This window comes from Oryx dammah, unplaced genomic scaffold (genome assembly GCF_014754425.2).
Source record: "Oryx dammah isolate SB20612 unplaced genomic scaffold, SCBI_Odam_1.1 HiC_scaffold_2, whole genome shotgun sequence".
NCBI lineage: Eukaryota > Metazoa > Chordata > Mammalia > Artiodactyla > Bovidae > Oryx > Oryx dammah.
The window spans coordinates 177,199,008-177,216,943 of record NW_024070186.1 but is presented as its reverse complement, the minus strand read 5'-3'; the positions used below and the strand labels follow the sequence as shown (position 1 = coordinate 177,216,943).

Sequence of the window (17,936 nt, the reverse complement as noted above, 5' to 3'; positions counted from 1 at the left end):
AGGCAGATTCTTTACCAGCTAGCTATCTCTCTTTAGAGCTCTATTTAGAGCTATCTCTAAAATGGGCATATGATACTGTGGGGACAGGAGTGGCCATGGCAGCAGAAATAGCTCCTTTCATTAAATACTTACTTAGACCCAGGTAAGTAAATACTCCTTGTGCACTGATGGCCTCAATGAAACTTCCTGCTAACCTCAAGATACTCACAACACTATCTCCCTTTTGCTAATGAGGAAACAGACCAGAGAGCTAGGAACTAGCAAGAGCTAGGATCTGAATTCAAATGTCTGCTCCTAATCACAATACCGCTCAAGTAAATTAAAGCTACAAGAGGCTACAAAGCAACACACAAGAGCCAGGGAAGAAACTAACCTGCTGGGCAGTGGCATGGCCAGCTCATCAGGCCTCTGCTCACCAATGAAAGGCTGACTAAGCCAGGGCTACAATTTCCCAGATGTACATCTTGCCTTTTATAATGTTTCCCTTTGGGACAACTAGACTCCCTGAAGAACAACTGTAAACTGTCATGAATTCCTAGCAATCACAACCTTAAAAAGCAGAAAAAAAAAAATCCCTGCTGCTCATGTGCTCAGTCATTTGCATGAGGGGCTTTGATACCTATTGCTACGCTGAATGTAATATTCCTGTGAGGCCAGCAGTGCAGATAAGGAAACAGGCTCCTAGAGAGCAATTGATTTGCACAGGGAGATCAACGGACAGCTCGTAAGCATACCACGAGTGTACACGTGGACCCCAAACTTCTGACTCTGGATCTGCTGTCACCTCCAGCAAAGGAGATCCCCACCCCTCCCCCAGGGCTGCCCCTTAAGTACCAGACATCACTGTGCTCCAGCAGCCTCAGGTCAGGAAACTCAGAGGGTCAAGAAAAGAGAGGAACATCAGTGTCTGCCTTTAAGTTTCAATTTTTGGGACTTAAGTAAAGTTAATGTACAAGTTTAAAAAAAAAGTTATGGGTGTGTTGTAACTTTATAATAGTGACTCACAATTTTAAAGGTTATACTCCATTTAGAGTTATCATAAAATATTGGCACTAGTGTCTACTTTTATAGTTCTGACCGTGCTGAGTGAGGTAAAAACAAGAAAGCCATGGTTTTCAGTGGATTCTTCACCCCAAAATGTCAATAAAACAGGAGCACAGGAGAAAGGGAGGTGAGAAGCCCACTGACCAAGCTCATCTGCTTCCTCCTACAGGGGCTGCGGACGACTGCACCGTCTCAGTGTCTCAACTTCCTGAACTTGAAGTGGACTACACGCAAAAGGTCGTAACCTTGTCCTGCTCCTTTTCCACAGCGGGGTGCCCTGCAGAAGAACCCACAAGCCTGTGGTTTCGCTACGGGACTCACGAGCCTGAGAACCTGTGCTCTAATGGATGCACAAGTGAGACAGACAAATACACACTTGAGAATCTGGCGCAAAACCGGGTTTCCCTCACTGTGAACAGGCTGACTTTCAATGACAGTGCAATCTACATCTGTGGAATAGCCTTTCCCAACTCAAACCAAGCAAGAGCTAAGCAAACAGGAAGAGGGACTGTGCTTGTGGTGAGAGGTCAGTCAAAGCTTTATTCCCATACACTGGTTCTGCTTGGCCCCTTAAATGCATCACTTACTTCTGTGCAGAGATTAGGAGATACATCTGACAACTTAATAGCTGAGCCAGTGAAAAGTATGACATTCACACTAGCCAACATGCAGTTTGGACTGAAGAACTACTCCAATCCCATCTCTCAGCCTCTGCAGACACAGTCAAGGCTATGTCGGGTGCTATGTTCTCTACGTCCAGACTTTACTGGCAAAGGCTGACCAACTATGCCCTCCTTTCTCCATGTTACACGGATTGAAATATGATGTTTAACTGACAGCCTTGTTAGGATCTGGTCTGGTATTGCACCATCTAGAACAAAACACTGGAGAAGCATAAGCAATCAATAAATTGAACCCATAAAAACATATGCATTATGGAGAATAAACACAAATTTTAGGTAAAGCCACTGGGGGACCCCTGACCTTACCCCCTTGTGCATAGATAATGAACAGAAAGAAAAAGGGTCGGTGTGGTTTCCTTAGATTTACTAAAATCCGTGACAATTTCCTCATGCAAATGAGGACACTGAGCCTAGCTAAGATCTATAAATTATGAAATTGTGAGGAAAAGCTTCACATGATTCCGGGGGAAGGAAGAGATTAACAGTAACTCCATGCTTTTCTCAGATCTCTCCCCTTTGAAGAAACTCTAGTATGATGAGCTCTGAGATCATTAAAACAAACTCAAATTGATCAGGCTTTTGGTTTTAAAACAGGACTTCAAGGAGCCCAGATTGTCCTATATTACAATCCTTACTTTGGTGTTCTAATGAACCTTTGCTATTTCATCATCATTTAATGTTAGTTTATGCTCACCTGTAGGGGTAAATTATAAATGAGTTAATGCACATAAAGCACTTTTAATGGTGCCTGTGAAGTGAAGTTGCTGAGCCATGCCTGACTCTTTGTGACCCCATGGACTATAGCCTACCAGGCTTCTCAGTCCATGGGATTTTCCAGGCAAGAGTACTGGAGTGGGTTGCCATTCCCTTCTCCCGGGGATCTTCCCAACCCAGGGAATGAACCCGGGTCTCCTGCATTGTAGGCAGATGCTTTACCCTCTGAGCCATCAGGGAAGCCCTTAATGGTACCTGGTTTATATCAAATAATTAATGTCAGCTAAGAAAATCAACTCTGAATATTCATTGGAAGGACTGATGCAGAAGCTCCAATACTTTGGCCACCTGATGTGAAGAGCTGACTCAGTGGAAATGACCCTGAAGCGGGGAAAGACTGAAGGCAGGAGGAGAAGGGGGCGAAAGAGAATGAGATGGTTGGATGGCATCCCGCACTCAATGGACTTGAGTTTGGGCAAACTCCGGGAGATAGTTAAGGACAGGGAAGCCAGGCACACTGCAGTCTATGGGCTCTGAAAGGGCCGGACATGACTCAACAACAGATATTAAAACAAACACACAACAGCTGTGGAAGTTTGTATCTCTCACTGCATGCATTTGTCTTCTATAAAAAATAACAGCCAGAAGAAAAATGGTTTGTAAAGAGAAGGAGGTCTCAAACCTGCAAGTTTATGTGATGAAACACCCTTCTTTAGGAGTAGGAATGAAAATACCATTAAGACAGAAACAGCAATTTCCTACCTTTTAACAGAGCCTCTGGTTTCACACTTGAAACTTTTTTTTAAGTTTTATAAATATGGTTGATTTATTAAGTTTCACAAGAAAAATGTATGTTGTATAAACTGAGTTCACAGGCTAAGCATCTACGGGCTTATTTAGTTGAAAAGTACAAGTTATTCAGATAACAATTACAAATTTAACTGGACTCTGTACTTCAAATAATTGCATACTTCAAATAATTGTGGTGTGTTATTTCATTACTACCTAGAGAACAGGACACTTCCTGCAGGGAGGGAGAAATTCCGAATGTACAAATGGATTCAATAATTCTACTTCCAGCTTTATTAGAAAGAAGAGACACACAACAACACTGCACATACAAGCGTGCAGTGAGCACCATCATCTCAACGCATGGCCTTCTCAGGGTCTTCAAAGACTGCACTGTTTACCTATGTGTTCAGTTCAAGGTCATAAACATATGTGGGAAAGAATTTTAACTCTGCAGACTCTTGGTGACACTTGTACAGCGTATCTACTAAAAGAAACTTAAAACACCCTTGAACAACCTGTCTTGAAATGTTTATCTCACTTAGGCAACAATTTACATAAAAAGTGATTCTTAGCATCATGACAAATAATTAATTGAATTTATTAAAATTTTAAGTTTTAAAAATGAGTAACATTTTGGGCATAATACACTTAAAGAACTAATGAACTGGCTTTAACTATATTATATACTTGAGTGCTTTCTAAATTAAGAGCCCCTGAATAAATTTTTATATGAATAGCCAAGTAGCATAAGCTCATGTGTCCCCCTTAACATTTAGTTTCAATTACACTTTATACATATATTTGCAATAATATGTTTCAATAGTGACTGTCGCTCTTTCTCTGTCTGTGATTAACAAAGAGATGAAGGTTCTCAGCAAGGAACTGCAGTCCGCCCTGATAGCCCTCGTAGTCCTGTTCTCTATCTATATCACCAGTGTGCTCGTGATCTTCATCATCCTCATCAGAGTAAGTCAAACGTCTTGCATTAGATGTCCCTATGGACTTGAAAATTATCTTAAGGAAATAATTCCCATCTCTCCACATGTTGGGAGCCTCAGAAATAGCTCACCTAATTAACATCTCCCTTTGCATCTGCAGGAAATACCTACTGCAGAAGAGGTCTGCAGAAAAAAGCAAAAATTTTCATCACTGAAAATCACTAACCAGAGTACACAATTTATATGGTAGTCTTTCCATAAATGGGAATAAGAGATCCTTCTTTATAACCACCAGACACATGCTACTTTTCCACTGGTTGGGGAGGTATGCAAGGCCTAAGAACGATCTTTAAGAGTGAAAAAGGTTAACGAAAGAGACTGGAGGGACTTTCCCAGCTGTACAGTGGCTAGGACTCCATGTTCCCAATGCAGGGTGCCCGGATTCAATCTCTGATCAGGGAACTAGATCCCACAGGATACTTCTAAAAGTCCTGCATGATGCAATTAAGACCTGGAACAGCTAAATAAATATTTAAAAAAGAGAGAGAGAGAGAGGTTAGACACTGCCTTAAAATATCTTTAAGAGGCCTAAAGTTTTTGAGAAAGACTACACTTCTCGTTGTTCACATGCTATAAGAGGGGATATATATGTGTTATATTAAGATTACCATAAATCCTATTATCAATATCAACTTGAGCTATTAATAAAAACACCTCAACGAAAATTACTCTTACTGCATATTACTTAAATATTAAGTTTGTTTAACCTTATTATGGTATGAGATATCTGCCATGATTGTTCTGAGTACATGTCTTGTAAGACTTTCCTTTTCTTCCTGACAGTCAAAATCTAACACTCGAAGAAAGAAAGAAACAGAAGAGTCACAAAAGGTACACACCACATCTTCAGAATTGTGGTTATTAACTATTTTACAATGAAAATAATTTAAGAAACACAGAACATCACCACAGAACAACTTTCATACTGTTTCCTATTATTGAGAAAAATGATATTCAAGTGATAGAATATGTGGCAAATTGATAGTTCTCAATCATAAATTCTACTTAATATACTCAAAATACAAGAGTTAACTGTGGGTACAGATGTGTTGGGTGGGGTAGTTTCTAAGACTGGTGGCCAAGAAAGAAAGAAAAGGCTCAGATAACGTGCAATAATCATTGCTTTTAATCATAAGACAACTTTTTTTTTCTTATTTGTATTTATAGAAAAAGAGTGCTCGGCGTATTTTTCAGGAAATTGCTCAAGAGCTATATAATAAGAGACATGTGGAAACACGCCAACAAACTGTAAGTGTAAAATATCAAAAAGATGTAAAGCTAAAAAGCATGTTTAACTAAAAAAACTTAGCTGCCAGCAAGCTATCAATAATCACGTTTTTCTTTAAAAAGAGTCTGAAAGAGGACTTTCATAAAATGCATTTGTTTCGATAAATACATAACAAAGGACATCTGATGCAATATCAAATAGACACCAGGTTGGCATCTTAGTGACATGAAATCTTTCTGAAACACACTGGATACAGGTAATGTTTTCAGTACAGACAAGGATGCTTTTGTGGGTTGAAAGCTTCTTTGGACTGTATCTTGCATCAGTAGTAACCATTAAGCAAATGTTGCAAACATCTGTGGATCAAATATACAGAAAACTTACTTGTTCACATTAGAAAAGACAGATAATAAGAATAAAAAATGAGTATTTCTTCAGCCTTTGATGTTTAGTGATAGGAAGAATGTATGTTGACTACAATACATTCTGATAGTCCTTCTACAGTCTTAAAGTCCTATAAAAACAGGTTTTTTCAAACAAGACATTGTTTTAGAGATAATAGAGCAGACAGTTTCCATGATACCTGATCAAACTGCCCAGATTTAAATTAAAATGTATACAAAATAAAGAACTTATACACTAGCAGAGATATTTTCCTCTTAAACAGCAGCCATGAGGGCAAATGAAACAGAATTCTGATATGAGATGTGGTTTTTTAAAATCTAATTTCTAAAAAGGATTTTCATCCAGGAAATAGTATCATCTAAGTAGTCACTTCATCCTTCAATGTATATAGAAGTACATAAAGAAGTGGTTTAATTATAAATACCTAAGATGCCACTCTAAATAATTACAAATGTGTGTCCACACTCTTCTTTTATTGACACAGGCACCTTTTCAGCAAAGAGGCCAATTAAATGACTAGAAGACAAGCCTGGAAGTAGAAATTTTAAAGCCCTCAGTCAGGGCTTTGACAATGGCATGTAAACAATAAAGTTATTCTTCAGTTCCCACATTTTACTCCAAATAAAGGGAAAGTGGAAACTGGACCTTTATGGTTACTGGAGAATGCAAGATAGCACTGTAATTAATCTGTCGCTCTTAGTGTGGTGTTACTGGTTACAAAACTTAAAATGTGGCTTGTTATTTACTATTGCAGGATAAAGACAACACTTATGAAAATAGAGCAGCGCTTTCTAACTATGAAAGACCATAGAAGTCTTCTGACTTTCAGTGAAGTCACTGAAAATTCAACTCCAGATGTTATGGAAGTATCAGTGGATATACACCCATCAGTTTTTTTTTAGAAAACAATTTAAGGTAAATGAAAAAGTCAACTAGCTACAAGAAGGACGCCAGAGAATATAAGGAAACTATTACTAATGGAAATTACCAAAATACTAAAACCTAACAAAATGCAACTGAAAAATACTTTCCTAATTTGCTAGGTAGGAGAATTCTAAGCAGTCAAGCATCTTCAAAAACTTCCAATTAAAGCATAAGTCCTCCTGTACTTGCTCCATTCAACATAACCACACGATGACTGATACCCTGAAGATGATCTGAAGTCACACCAAGTGTCTCAGTCTTGCCTGGAAGAACTGTCTTTACAGTTTCTAGACGTGGTGGGCCAACTAGACCAAGTTGGCAGGGAAAGAGGAACGGAGGGAGGAAGGAATGTGTCAAAATCTGAGTTAGAGAAAAATCATCTTTAACAGCATTTTGCAAATATCATTCCCTCTAGTGTTGCAATGGGCCAGTGGTATAGTACACATTTTCCTGCCAGGGTATGCAAAATAACTTACATCATGCTACCAACAAAAAGTGGGAGCACAATAGAATACAGTAACATTTTAGTTATTGTAACATTTTAGTTATTTTAACAAAAAAATCCAAAGTAGAAGGTTCAGCCAGAGAAAACCTCAGAATAAATAAGCTACGATGGACTCTAGGTGTCAGTCTTGTGCCAAATAACAGCACCAGGGAAGGTTTTGGCAAAGCACTGGAACTGATCAAGCCTTTGCAATGTTTTTTTCTCGTTTAGTAAGTCATTGTACTACACACACACATACACACAAAAATATACCTATGCACACACACACATTTACACAAACCTACACTTTATACATAGTTGGGGTCATACAGAGTATACAGTTTTGTATTATGCATTGCAGTGTGATTTTTAACCAACTAAGGAGGGAAATGTTAGACAAGGGGCAGTGTATAGCAAGGAGGCTTATGGCACTTACTACCATCTCACTAAGAAAACATGTTACAGAATTGCTCTCTGAAAGTTACTTCTGTGTAACAAAAAATCTATTTAAAGTACCTGCAAGTATATATCTGCTATTAAACCTGAATTACAACCTATTATGTTTATGTAAAGTGTTTCTCTTAAACTGGTATAAAATGAGATGGATTCTTATTTTTAAACCCCAGATTAAATTTTCAAATACTTTAAGATCCCTTTAAAAGCATTTTGTACTGATGGCTTAAATCAGGGACCTCTAACCTTTCCATCTGGGTTGGGGGGGCACATAACCTCATTTTGTGTGTAAATATATGTGAAAACACATGTGAGTACACATGTGCTTTGTGTAGTTTATGCATATACATGTATGTGTGTATAAGTGTATACACAAAAACAGAAATTAAACAATGGGTGTTAAAAGCAATATAAATAAAAATGTTAACATTTCCCTCCTGTACCCCAACATAAAAAGTCTTGCATACTCCCCCAACTTTGAGACCACTGGCCTGACTGAAATAAATGAACTTCTAAACCAGATGGCAGAAAAGGTTAAGTACTACCACCAAGTAGGTGAATAGAAGGGATTTGATCATTTCCTTTTGATTTCTGAAAGTCATTACCTTTTGGTCCTTTCAGGGATGAAAACATAACATTCTTCATGTAACTAATGAGGAAACAAAATCCCTAAGACAAACTTGTATTTGATTCAGAATAAACTTTTCCCAATACAAGGAAAGACTGTGTTTAAGAGACTAATTTTTAAGCTAAATTTTGGAACATATTTTTCCAAAGTAGTTATTTTCCTTGAGGTTATATATGAGTGCCTTATATATATATTATTCATCCAACTAGCCAACAATACTGATTGACCGCTATACTGTTATACAACCAAAGGCTTCTTTTGCATGCTATCCTTGGGCCTCAGTGAACTGGGAACCCCACCTTGTTCCCAACTTATTGCTGTTGCATGTCCATATGGTAAAACACTCCATAGATGCAAACACATGTCAAATGTCGCCCACATGAAAACTTCCCTAGCTCCTCCAGCAGTTAATGGAACTTTCCTTCTCTAAACTCATGGAACTTCATGTTTCTTTTCAGACTATCCTGCCACTGTCTGTTTACATGTTCTGAACTATTCTCTAAGTATCTTAAAACTAGAAGCACACATCTCATTTCTTTTTACTTCTACTGCTTAGCACTGCCTGGTACATAAAAGTATTTTAAATACCCTTACATGAATGCAACTGAACAATATTTCTACAGAAAAATATTTTTTTGGCCCTTCGACGGAGTTACGAAGCACACTACACTCCTTAGCCATTGACCCTCATGCCTTGTCATAAAGACCATTCACTGAATCCCTAACATTAATTTTCCTGCTATCTGAGCATCCAGAATTTCCACTGGAAAGGACTAAGCAAGCTATAGCTTTCTGTTTAAATTTACACTTCCCAAGACAATCAGAAGAGAATAAACTGAAAACAACTTGGACATGAAAAAGAACAGATATGGTTCTAGTGTCTACACATTCTCCCCTCTAGTCTAGGGCAGTGACACCACATACCAACAGGTGTTAATGAAATTTTCAGAATAAGTCATATCTTTCTCTCTACTATATTAGTGCTAAGAGAGTTTGAAACCCTGGGCTAACAGGCATACAGTTCAGGGTCTGTGGAGTCGAGTCACATCAGTTCAGTTCAGTTCAGTCGCTCAGTCGTGTCTGACTCTTTGCGACCCCATGAATTGCAGCACGCCAGGCCTCCCTGTCCATCAGCAACTCCTGGAGTTTACTCAGACTCACGTCCATCGAGTCCGTGATGCCATCCAGCCATCTCATCCTCGGTCGTCCCCTTCTCCTCCTACCCGCAATCCCTCCCAGCATCAGAGTCTTTTCCAATGAGTCAACTCTTTGCATGAAGTGGCCAAAGTACTGGAGTTTCAGCTTTAGCATCATTCCTTCCAAAGAAATCCCAGGGCTGATCTCCTTCAGAATGGACTGGTTGAATCTCCTTGCAGTCCAAGGGACTCTCAAGAGTCTTCTCTAAAACCACAGTTCAAAAGCATCAATTCTTCAGCACTCAGCCTTCTTCACAGTCCAACTCTCACATCCATACATGACCACTGGAAAAACCACAGCCTTGACTAGACGGACCTTAGTCGGCAAAGTAATGTCTCTGCTTTTGAATATACTATCTAGGTTGGTCATAACTTTTCTTCCAAGGAGTAAGCGTCTTTTAATTTCATGGCTGCAGTCACCATCTGCAGTGATTTGGGAGCCCCCAAAAATAAAGTCTGACACTGTTTCTACTGTTTCCCCATCTATTTCCCATGAAGTGATGGGACCGGATGCCATGATCTTCGTTTTCTGAATGTTGAGCTTTAAGCCAACTTTTTCACTCTCCTCTTTCACTTTCATCAAGAGGCTTTTGAGTTCTTCTTCACTTTCTGCCATAAGGGTGGTGTCATCTGCATGTCTAAGGTTATTGATATTTCTCCCGGCAATCTTGATTCCAGCTTGTGTTTCTTCCAGTCCAGCATTTCTCATGATGTACTCTGCATAGAAGTTAAATAAGCAGGGTGACAATATACAGCCTTGATGCACTCCTTTTCCTATTTGGAACCAGTCTGTTGTTCCCTGTCCAGTTCTAACTGTTGCTTCCTGACCTGCATACAGATTTCTCAAGAGGCAGGTCAGGTGGTCTGGTAGTCCCATCTCTCTCAGAATTTTCCACAGTTTCTTGTGATCCACACAGTCAAAGGCTTTGGCATAGTCAATAAAGCAGAAATAGATGTTTTTCTGGAACTCTCTTGCTTTTTCCATGATCCAGTGGATGTTGGCAATTTGATCTCTGGTTCCTCTGCCTTTTCTAAAACCAGCTTGAACATCAGGAAGTTCATGGTTCACGTATTGTTGAAGCCTGGGCTTGGAGAATTTTGAGCATTACTTTACTAGCATGTGAGATGAGTGCAATCGTGCAGTAGTTTGAGCATTCTTTGGCATTGCCTTTCTTTGAAATTGGAATGAAAACTGACCTTTTCCAGTCCTGTGGCCACTGCTGAGTTTTCCAAATTTGCTGGCATATTGAGTGCAGCACTTTCACAGCATCATCTTTCAGGATTTGAAACAGCTCAACTGGAATGCCATCACCTCCACTAGCTTTGTTTGTAGTGATGCTTTCTAAGGCCCACTTGACTTCACATTCCAGGATGTCTGGCTCTAGATGAGTGATCACACCATCATGATTATCCGGGTCATGAAGATCTTTTTTGTACAGTTCTTCTGTGTATTCTTGCCATCTCTTCTTAATATCTTTTGCTTCTGTTAGGTCCATACCATTTCTGCCCTTTATCGAGCCCATCTTTGCATGAAATGTTCCCTTGGTATCTCTAATTTTCTTGAAGAGATCTCTAGTCTTTCCCATTCTGTTGCTTTCCTCTATTTCTTTGCATTGATCGCTGAAGAACGCTTTCTTATCTCTTCTTGCTATTCTTTGGAACTCTGCATTTACTGTTCCAGAGCATTAGAAGGAATTCAGAAATTATTTTTTACAAAATCAGCAGAACATGAGAAAGATAACATCTTCCAAATGAAAGAGTAGATTAGACCGTCACTTATCAATAATATTAATGTTAATAGTTTTATTTAGAGTTTTTACAAATACAATCTAGTGATACGAAGAAGAAGACTATCCTACATAAGCACAGAGATGTATGAGTGGACATGTATTAGAAAAGTACCATTGATCTAATAAGACAACAGAGAAAAAAACCCTGTCACCAGAGGCTGAAAACAAAGGGGACAAAATCCAACACTGACCCCTGACTCTGGTAAGCTCTTAATAAAACAGGATTTTTGAAAAATATTCTATCTCTAGCCAAACAGCCATCTCAGACTGAAAGACAGAATCATATTTTTCATTAAAGTAAAAACCAAAGGTTTCCACCATTTTTTAAAACATTTTCTGGAAGTAACTACAAATTCACTTGGACCAAAAAAAAAAAAAAAAAAAAAAGGCTAAAAATAAGAAGTAGCAAAACCATTTGCAGATGTTATAGCTGTCTTTTTTAAGAACCCCAAGAGAATCAGTGGAGGAAACTACTGGAAACACTAAAATAATCCAATAAGGTAAATGGTTACAAAACTGGTACAAACACACAAAAAAAACTGCTCTTCTTGTGTTATGCATAATATCCGGAGGGCCATTTGAGACAACATGGATAAAACCACAGGACATTATGCTACGTGAAATAAACTAGATACAGAAAAAGAAACACCACATGATCTCATTTATACTTGAAACTGAAACAAGTCAAACTTGTAGAACCAGAGAACAGAATGGTGGTTGTCAGGAGTTGGTGGGTGGGGGGAGCTAAGATGTTGGTCAAAGGATACAAGCTTTCAGGTGTAATAGGAACAAATTCTGAGGACCTAGTGTATAACCTGGTGGCTACAGTTAATAACGCTAAACTGTATACTTCAAATTTGCTAAAAGAATACATCTTAAGCATTCTGCAGACACACACACAAAAGGTAACTATGTGAGGTAATGAATGTGCTAATTGACTGCAGTCATCATTTCACAATGTATATGTATACCAAATCATCATGTTGAACATCTTAAGTACAAAAGAAACTTGTCAATTATATAAAGCCAGGAAGTTTTTATAAACGACGAAGAAAAATCCTATTTATAATATCACACACACCATTAGAATAAACCTAACAAAGCTTGTGTAGGATCTTTATGAAGATAATTTTGTCATGAAAGAACATAACAAATTAAAAGACATACTATTATCAGCTAGAAGACTCGTTACTCCCTAAACTAACCTATAAATATAATACAGGGGAACTAGGCAAGCTAGTGCTAAAGTTGATCTGCTAAATAAATTAGGAAAGACTAGTACTATGATATTAACAAGCATGATGTAGTTACAGCAATTAAAATAGATTGGTATTGGCACACATATAGAAGTATAAATTTTAAGAGAATAGAGACAAACATATCATAGGCCTTCATGATAAAAGGGCTTCCCAGGTGGCACTGTGGTAAAGCACCTACCTGCCAACAGAGCAGACATAAGAGGCCTGCAAATGCAGCAGATGTAAGAGATGTGGGTTCAGTCCCCGGGTCAGGAAGATCCCCTGGAGGAGGGCACAGCAACCCACTCCAGTATTCCTGCCTGGAGAATCCCACGGACAGAGGAGCATGGTGGGCTACAGTCCATAGGTCGCAAAGAGTCAGACACAACTGAAGTGACTGAACACACATGATACATGATAAAGGTGGCATGTCAAAGCATTAGGGAAAGATTATTCAATAAATGGTATTAACTAACTCTTTAACAAGGAGTTCCACTCCTAGAAATGTATCATCCAGACAATCTTAAACATTATTTCCTTCAGCCTTTTCCCTACATCACCGTCTCAATGAGGTCTTTCCGTGAGCATCCTCTTTAAAATTACAGCACCTAAACCCAACTCCCAATCCCAAGAAGCCCCTTTCTTACCTTTACTGTTTATTTTTATTCATAACACTTATCACCAACAACATGCCATTTGTTTACCATCTGTCTTCCTCACTAGAACTAAGCTCCATGAAGATAAAAATACTTCTATGTTTTTCGCTCACTTATCTCCAGCGTCACTCAGTAAACACTTTTTAAATGATATTCTGTGGCACAGAAGTATCCCTTCCACATTCACTGCAAGTTCAGTGCCTATGAGCATGCTCAATCACACAATAGTGGCCAATTCTTTGAGACCCCATGGACTATACAGTCTGCCAGGCTCCTCTGTCCATGGAATTTTCCAAGAAAGAATACTGGAGTGGGTTGCCATTTCCTACGCCAAGGGTTCTTCCTGGCCCAGGGATTGATGGGACCTAAAGTGTGATGTACCAGGGAGATTTCTGGAAAAGGTTTCCCTCACTTAAAAAAAAAAAGTATGGGAGAAAATGCTTCTTTCTCTCCAAGGCTCTGTCATGCCCACACATGATGCCTGGCGCTGCATCAGCCATTTTGTAACCGCGGGGGATGTCAACACACGGAAGATGAAGAAATGAAAGCAAGTTCTGAACTTCAGTGGGTGCTTTCACCACTGAATTAACCAACCCTGGAATCACTCTTCTAAAATAAACTCATTTCTCAGTTGCTCCTTCTGTTTCTTGAAACAGATAACATCTCGATACCTACTTACACGTGTGGAAGACTTGCCTAAGAATATTCATTTCACTTGTCTTTACAAAGCAAACCGCCAGTATCCATAAGTACGTCAACAGAGGCCTCATCAAGTAAAGTTGCCAATGCCCAGCGGTGTACTGGTAAATGTTTACCAGTGAGCTAGAAGAAGGGAGAGTCTATTTGTAGAGTTTGCCCGTTTCCATGGTGTAAGTACTCCCCTCGAGGTCAACTTCAATAATGGCCAAGTTTAACAACCAGCTCACTAAATTCCTGCCAATACAACAATCAGCTCTCCTGAGCCCATAAAACCAGCTCCAGCACACTAATGCTTACACACAGACAAGGACATAGACACTTACGAATAATATCCTAGATATACTTAAGTGAAAAAGGGCAACAAAAGTATTTATAATGGGCTTGGATTATAGAATCAATTTTTTTCATGTCCAAGCATAGTTGCATAGACTATCTTTAGAAAAATAGTCAAGAAACCTGAACAAGATTGTGGAACTGGAGTGGATGAGAAAATTCATTATATACTCTCTAGGAAGCTGCTTAACACTTTTTTTTTTTTAACCATGAATTACCTTTTTATAAAAATCACAATTAAAAAAAATTAAACATCACTAAATTTTCAAAATAAATTTCTGCAATATAAGTCTCCTTTTCTTGATTACATACTTTCCCCTTTTTGATGCTTGAAACAATTCTAGTGAGATTTAACCCCTAACCAGAACTGGGTCAGTACACCAAACAAACTGAAATTAAAAAGATATATCTTGCATTTTCCCCCTAAATTGATCTAAGCAATAAAATTGCTGTTGTTCAACTTTAAGAACAATCAAAAAACTACACCAGTAATTACTTCATCTACAATTGCTTTTGTTAAAATTAATTGAGTCAGAATGCAAAGTACACTCAGATAGCCTTAAACCAGTCCTGTATTCACGAACTCACACAGCAAGATCACTTTGTACCTCATGAGTCTTCACATGGGGTCACATGGAAATCATCAGGATCTAACTCAGAGAAAGGAAGCAATAACAGAGTACCACAAGCAGTCTACAAAACTTATAGGTCACTAAAGGTCACCCACAGCAACAAGGCTCTGCATCTCAGGTTTGCTCTATGTCACACACCAGACCACTTGAATTCAACAGGCAATCTGGCGCATCCACAAGCAAGGAGTCTGTTTTCAGTCCTTTACTAGAGTCTGCCCTCTTGTCCAGTTTAACGTCCTCTCAATTTTTAGTGTCAGAAACACAAGGAAATAGATTTCATGTTTAGATTGACATTTCTTCCCCTGTTCGTGTCCACCTCCTGCTATGCCAGGAAATAGCATTAAAGTTCCATAGTGTGGTTGCCCAACAGGACACAGGAAGCCCAGACCTGCCAGCTGATGACTAGTGACGGCAATGCAGAAGAGGGAGCCGTGGTATAATTACCGAGGGAACAGCACTGAAACAGGTCAGGCCACTGAACTATCAAGGATGACATTTACCAGGCTTTTCCCTACCCCACAAACATATGCGTGGTGTGGCACTCACACGTTCAAGCAGTTTTTTCTTTACCATGACAGAATGGCTCAACAAAGGAATGTAAAAATGGAGATGCTAGATGTAGGGGCGGGAGGGGACGACATCTATTCTATCTATTCTCTTTCTACCTTCCTATGTCTAAAGAATTCTCCATTTTCCCCACCATCAACAACAAATCCACAAACATTTGGTAAACGTTAAAGACAAGCACTGAATTAGAAGGGACTAAGACCTGATGGGGGAAAAAAATAAGAACAAGAAGAAACAAAGGGGCAAGTGAGTGGCAACACAAATCCATGGTTATAAGCAATCTTAAGCATTACTCCTTAGGATGAAGATTTTTACAGGTATTTGATAACTATGATGCTAGCAAAATATTACTGGACTTCTCAAGAATGCCAACAAGTTCTTAAAGAGTTTTTTGAACCCAAAGTTGAACAAGGCAGTAAAAGAGGAAAAGATTTTCAAATATTAACATGTTACTTACATAATAAATAAATAAATTTTACATTATTGTACAATAACTTACAAAAATGCAAACGAGGCTTAAAGTCAAAACTTTCAACATGATCTAAAATGCAAATCACATAAGCTAAAGCCAAGTGTGAATTAATCTATGGCCAAAAGTCATAGTGAATACGAGGCAGTATAAAATCCAACCATTTCTTCTGAGATATTCTTCATTCAGTATTGTTAAAGAGTAAGGCCATGTGACTGAAAAACCAAACGTCAAAGAAATGATACGCGTTGGGACACAAATGGTCTTCTAAAGGGAAAATGGATAACAATAGCATTTATCATTTTAGGGACAAGAGATGTAAAATACAAGATAGCTATGACATTTAACAAGTATATTCAGGTAGATTAAAAGGCATCATTTACTGCTTGACTCAGCTCAAAAAGCTAATAAGTTAGTGGTGAAGGCTCCATTTAAAAGCATTTCAGCTTTTAATCTTGAGCAGGCAAGTCCAGCTCAGTATCAATTATTACCACTGCAAAGAGAGTACAAAGAGAGCACTATAAAATCCACATTAAGAGAAAAGTTAACTGAGGCGATATTTTACATGGGTTAACTGTACTTTGTTAAATATCAGGGTCTTCTAAGAAATACCAGATCACGTCTAATTGTGCACAGCACAGAATCACAAACACCAATGCTGGATAACAGGCCTACTAAGTGGGTGTCCACACTTACCGTTCTCCACATAGGGATGAAAAGGTAAGACCAGAGCAAGGATGACCCTGCCTCTGGTTGGCTCCAAGACACTTCTGATATCTTTTAACAAAGTCAGAGGCTGATCACAGCGGTCCAGCAAATTTAAGCAGCTGATGACATCATACTGGAACCCTGTCTTCTGCCATTCATTTATACCAAGCACTCTGGAAAAATCAGAAAGAAACAAAAACCCTTAAAGACATCTTTAAAAACATTTAGATGCCAGTAAAGACTTTGTCTTCCAAATCAAAGTAAGTTCAAAATCTTCATTTATATTTGCAGTAATAAAATGGCCATGCAAAAGTAAACAACCATATTTCTTTAAATTCAACATTTTACCTATTTCCAAAACATACAAAGTTTCCTTTGTAAGAATTAGTATGTTGAATAAGTACAAAGATATAGGTGATAAAAATGTTATGAAACTAGGGCATCAAATTCTTGAACATCAATTAATGAACAAAGAATTCTACTTTTACATTCACTGGGATGTAATTGTAGATTCCTAGGGTGCCTCCTATTTTAAGAATGGCAGAAGGCAATGGCACCCCACTCTAGTACTCTTGCCTGGAAAATCCCATGGATGGAGGAGCCTGATGGGATGGGCTGCAGTCCATGGGGTCGCTAAGAGTTGGACACGACTGGGCGACTTCACTTTCACTTTTCACTTTCATTCATTGGAGAAGAAAATGGTAACCCACTCCAGTGTTCTTGCCTGGAGAATCCCAGGGACAGAGGAGCCTGGTAGGCTGCCTTCTATGGGGTCGCACAGAGACGGACATGACTGAAGCAACTTAGCAGCAGCAGCAGCAGCAGGGTGATATAAGATAATTTCCATTTACAACCTATGATCCTTTGCGCACATCTATGTTCTAGGAGAGAGATACTATTTCATACTCTAGAATCTTCATATCTAAATAACTATAGAAAAAATAAAGCACAGGACACCCCTAAATAACTATAGAAAAATAAAGCACAGGACACCCTACTACAACAGTAAGTGAGATGACGGTTAACACGGCTCTCTCAGTGCTCAGTACCTCAGGCACAGATAGTCACTCTCTCTCCACTCCTTCTCTCTCCCCACTCCCTGCCTCTGCACCCTAAGAACACTTTCTAGTCCTTTACAATGTTTTACTCACAGAGGGTAGGAGTCCTTATATCAAGAGTCTGTTTGTCACAGTGTTAAGGCAACTCTATTAATTACTCACTCCTGCCTGGTTATATCAATCAGAATGTGGTAGGTGAGGCATGTTAAGACAGAGACAGGAGCAAAAGGAAACAAG

The 17,936-nt window shown here is 38.8% G+C and overlaps 2 protein-coding genes across 5 annotated transcripts in view; one reads left to right on the top strand and one right to left on the bottom strand.

Annotated features, from left to right (window-relative positions):
* IGSF6 (immunoglobulin superfamily member 6) overlaps positions 1-7,327 on the top strand; it is a 9,969-nt gene extending 2,642 nt beyond the window's left edge. The window contains exons 2-6 of the mRNA XM_040257750.1: positions 1,214-1,570; positions 4,093-4,199; positions 5,015-5,062; positions 5,399-5,479; positions 6,619-7,327. Coding sequence (XP_040113684.1) covers positions 1,214-1,570; positions 4,093-4,199; positions 5,015-5,062; positions 5,399-5,479; positions 6,619-6,675 — 650 coding nt within the window. The 3' untranslated portion in view covers positions 6,676-7,327. The remainder of the gene's footprint in view (positions 1-1,213; positions 1,571-4,092; positions 4,200-5,014; positions 5,063-5,398; positions 5,480-6,618) is intronic.
* The window catches only part of METTL9 (methyltransferase like 9), a 50,749-nt gene that overhangs the window by 7,379 nt on the left and 25,434 nt on the right, over positions 1-17,936 (bottom strand). For all 4 annotated transcript variants that reach the window (XM_040257743.1, XM_040257739.1, XM_040257726.1 and 1 more), the window contains exon 4: positions 16,630-16,814. In XM_040257743.1, coding sequence (XP_040113677.1) covers positions 16,630-16,814 — 185 coding nt within the window. The remainder of the gene's footprint in view (positions 1-16,629; positions 16,815-17,936) is intronic.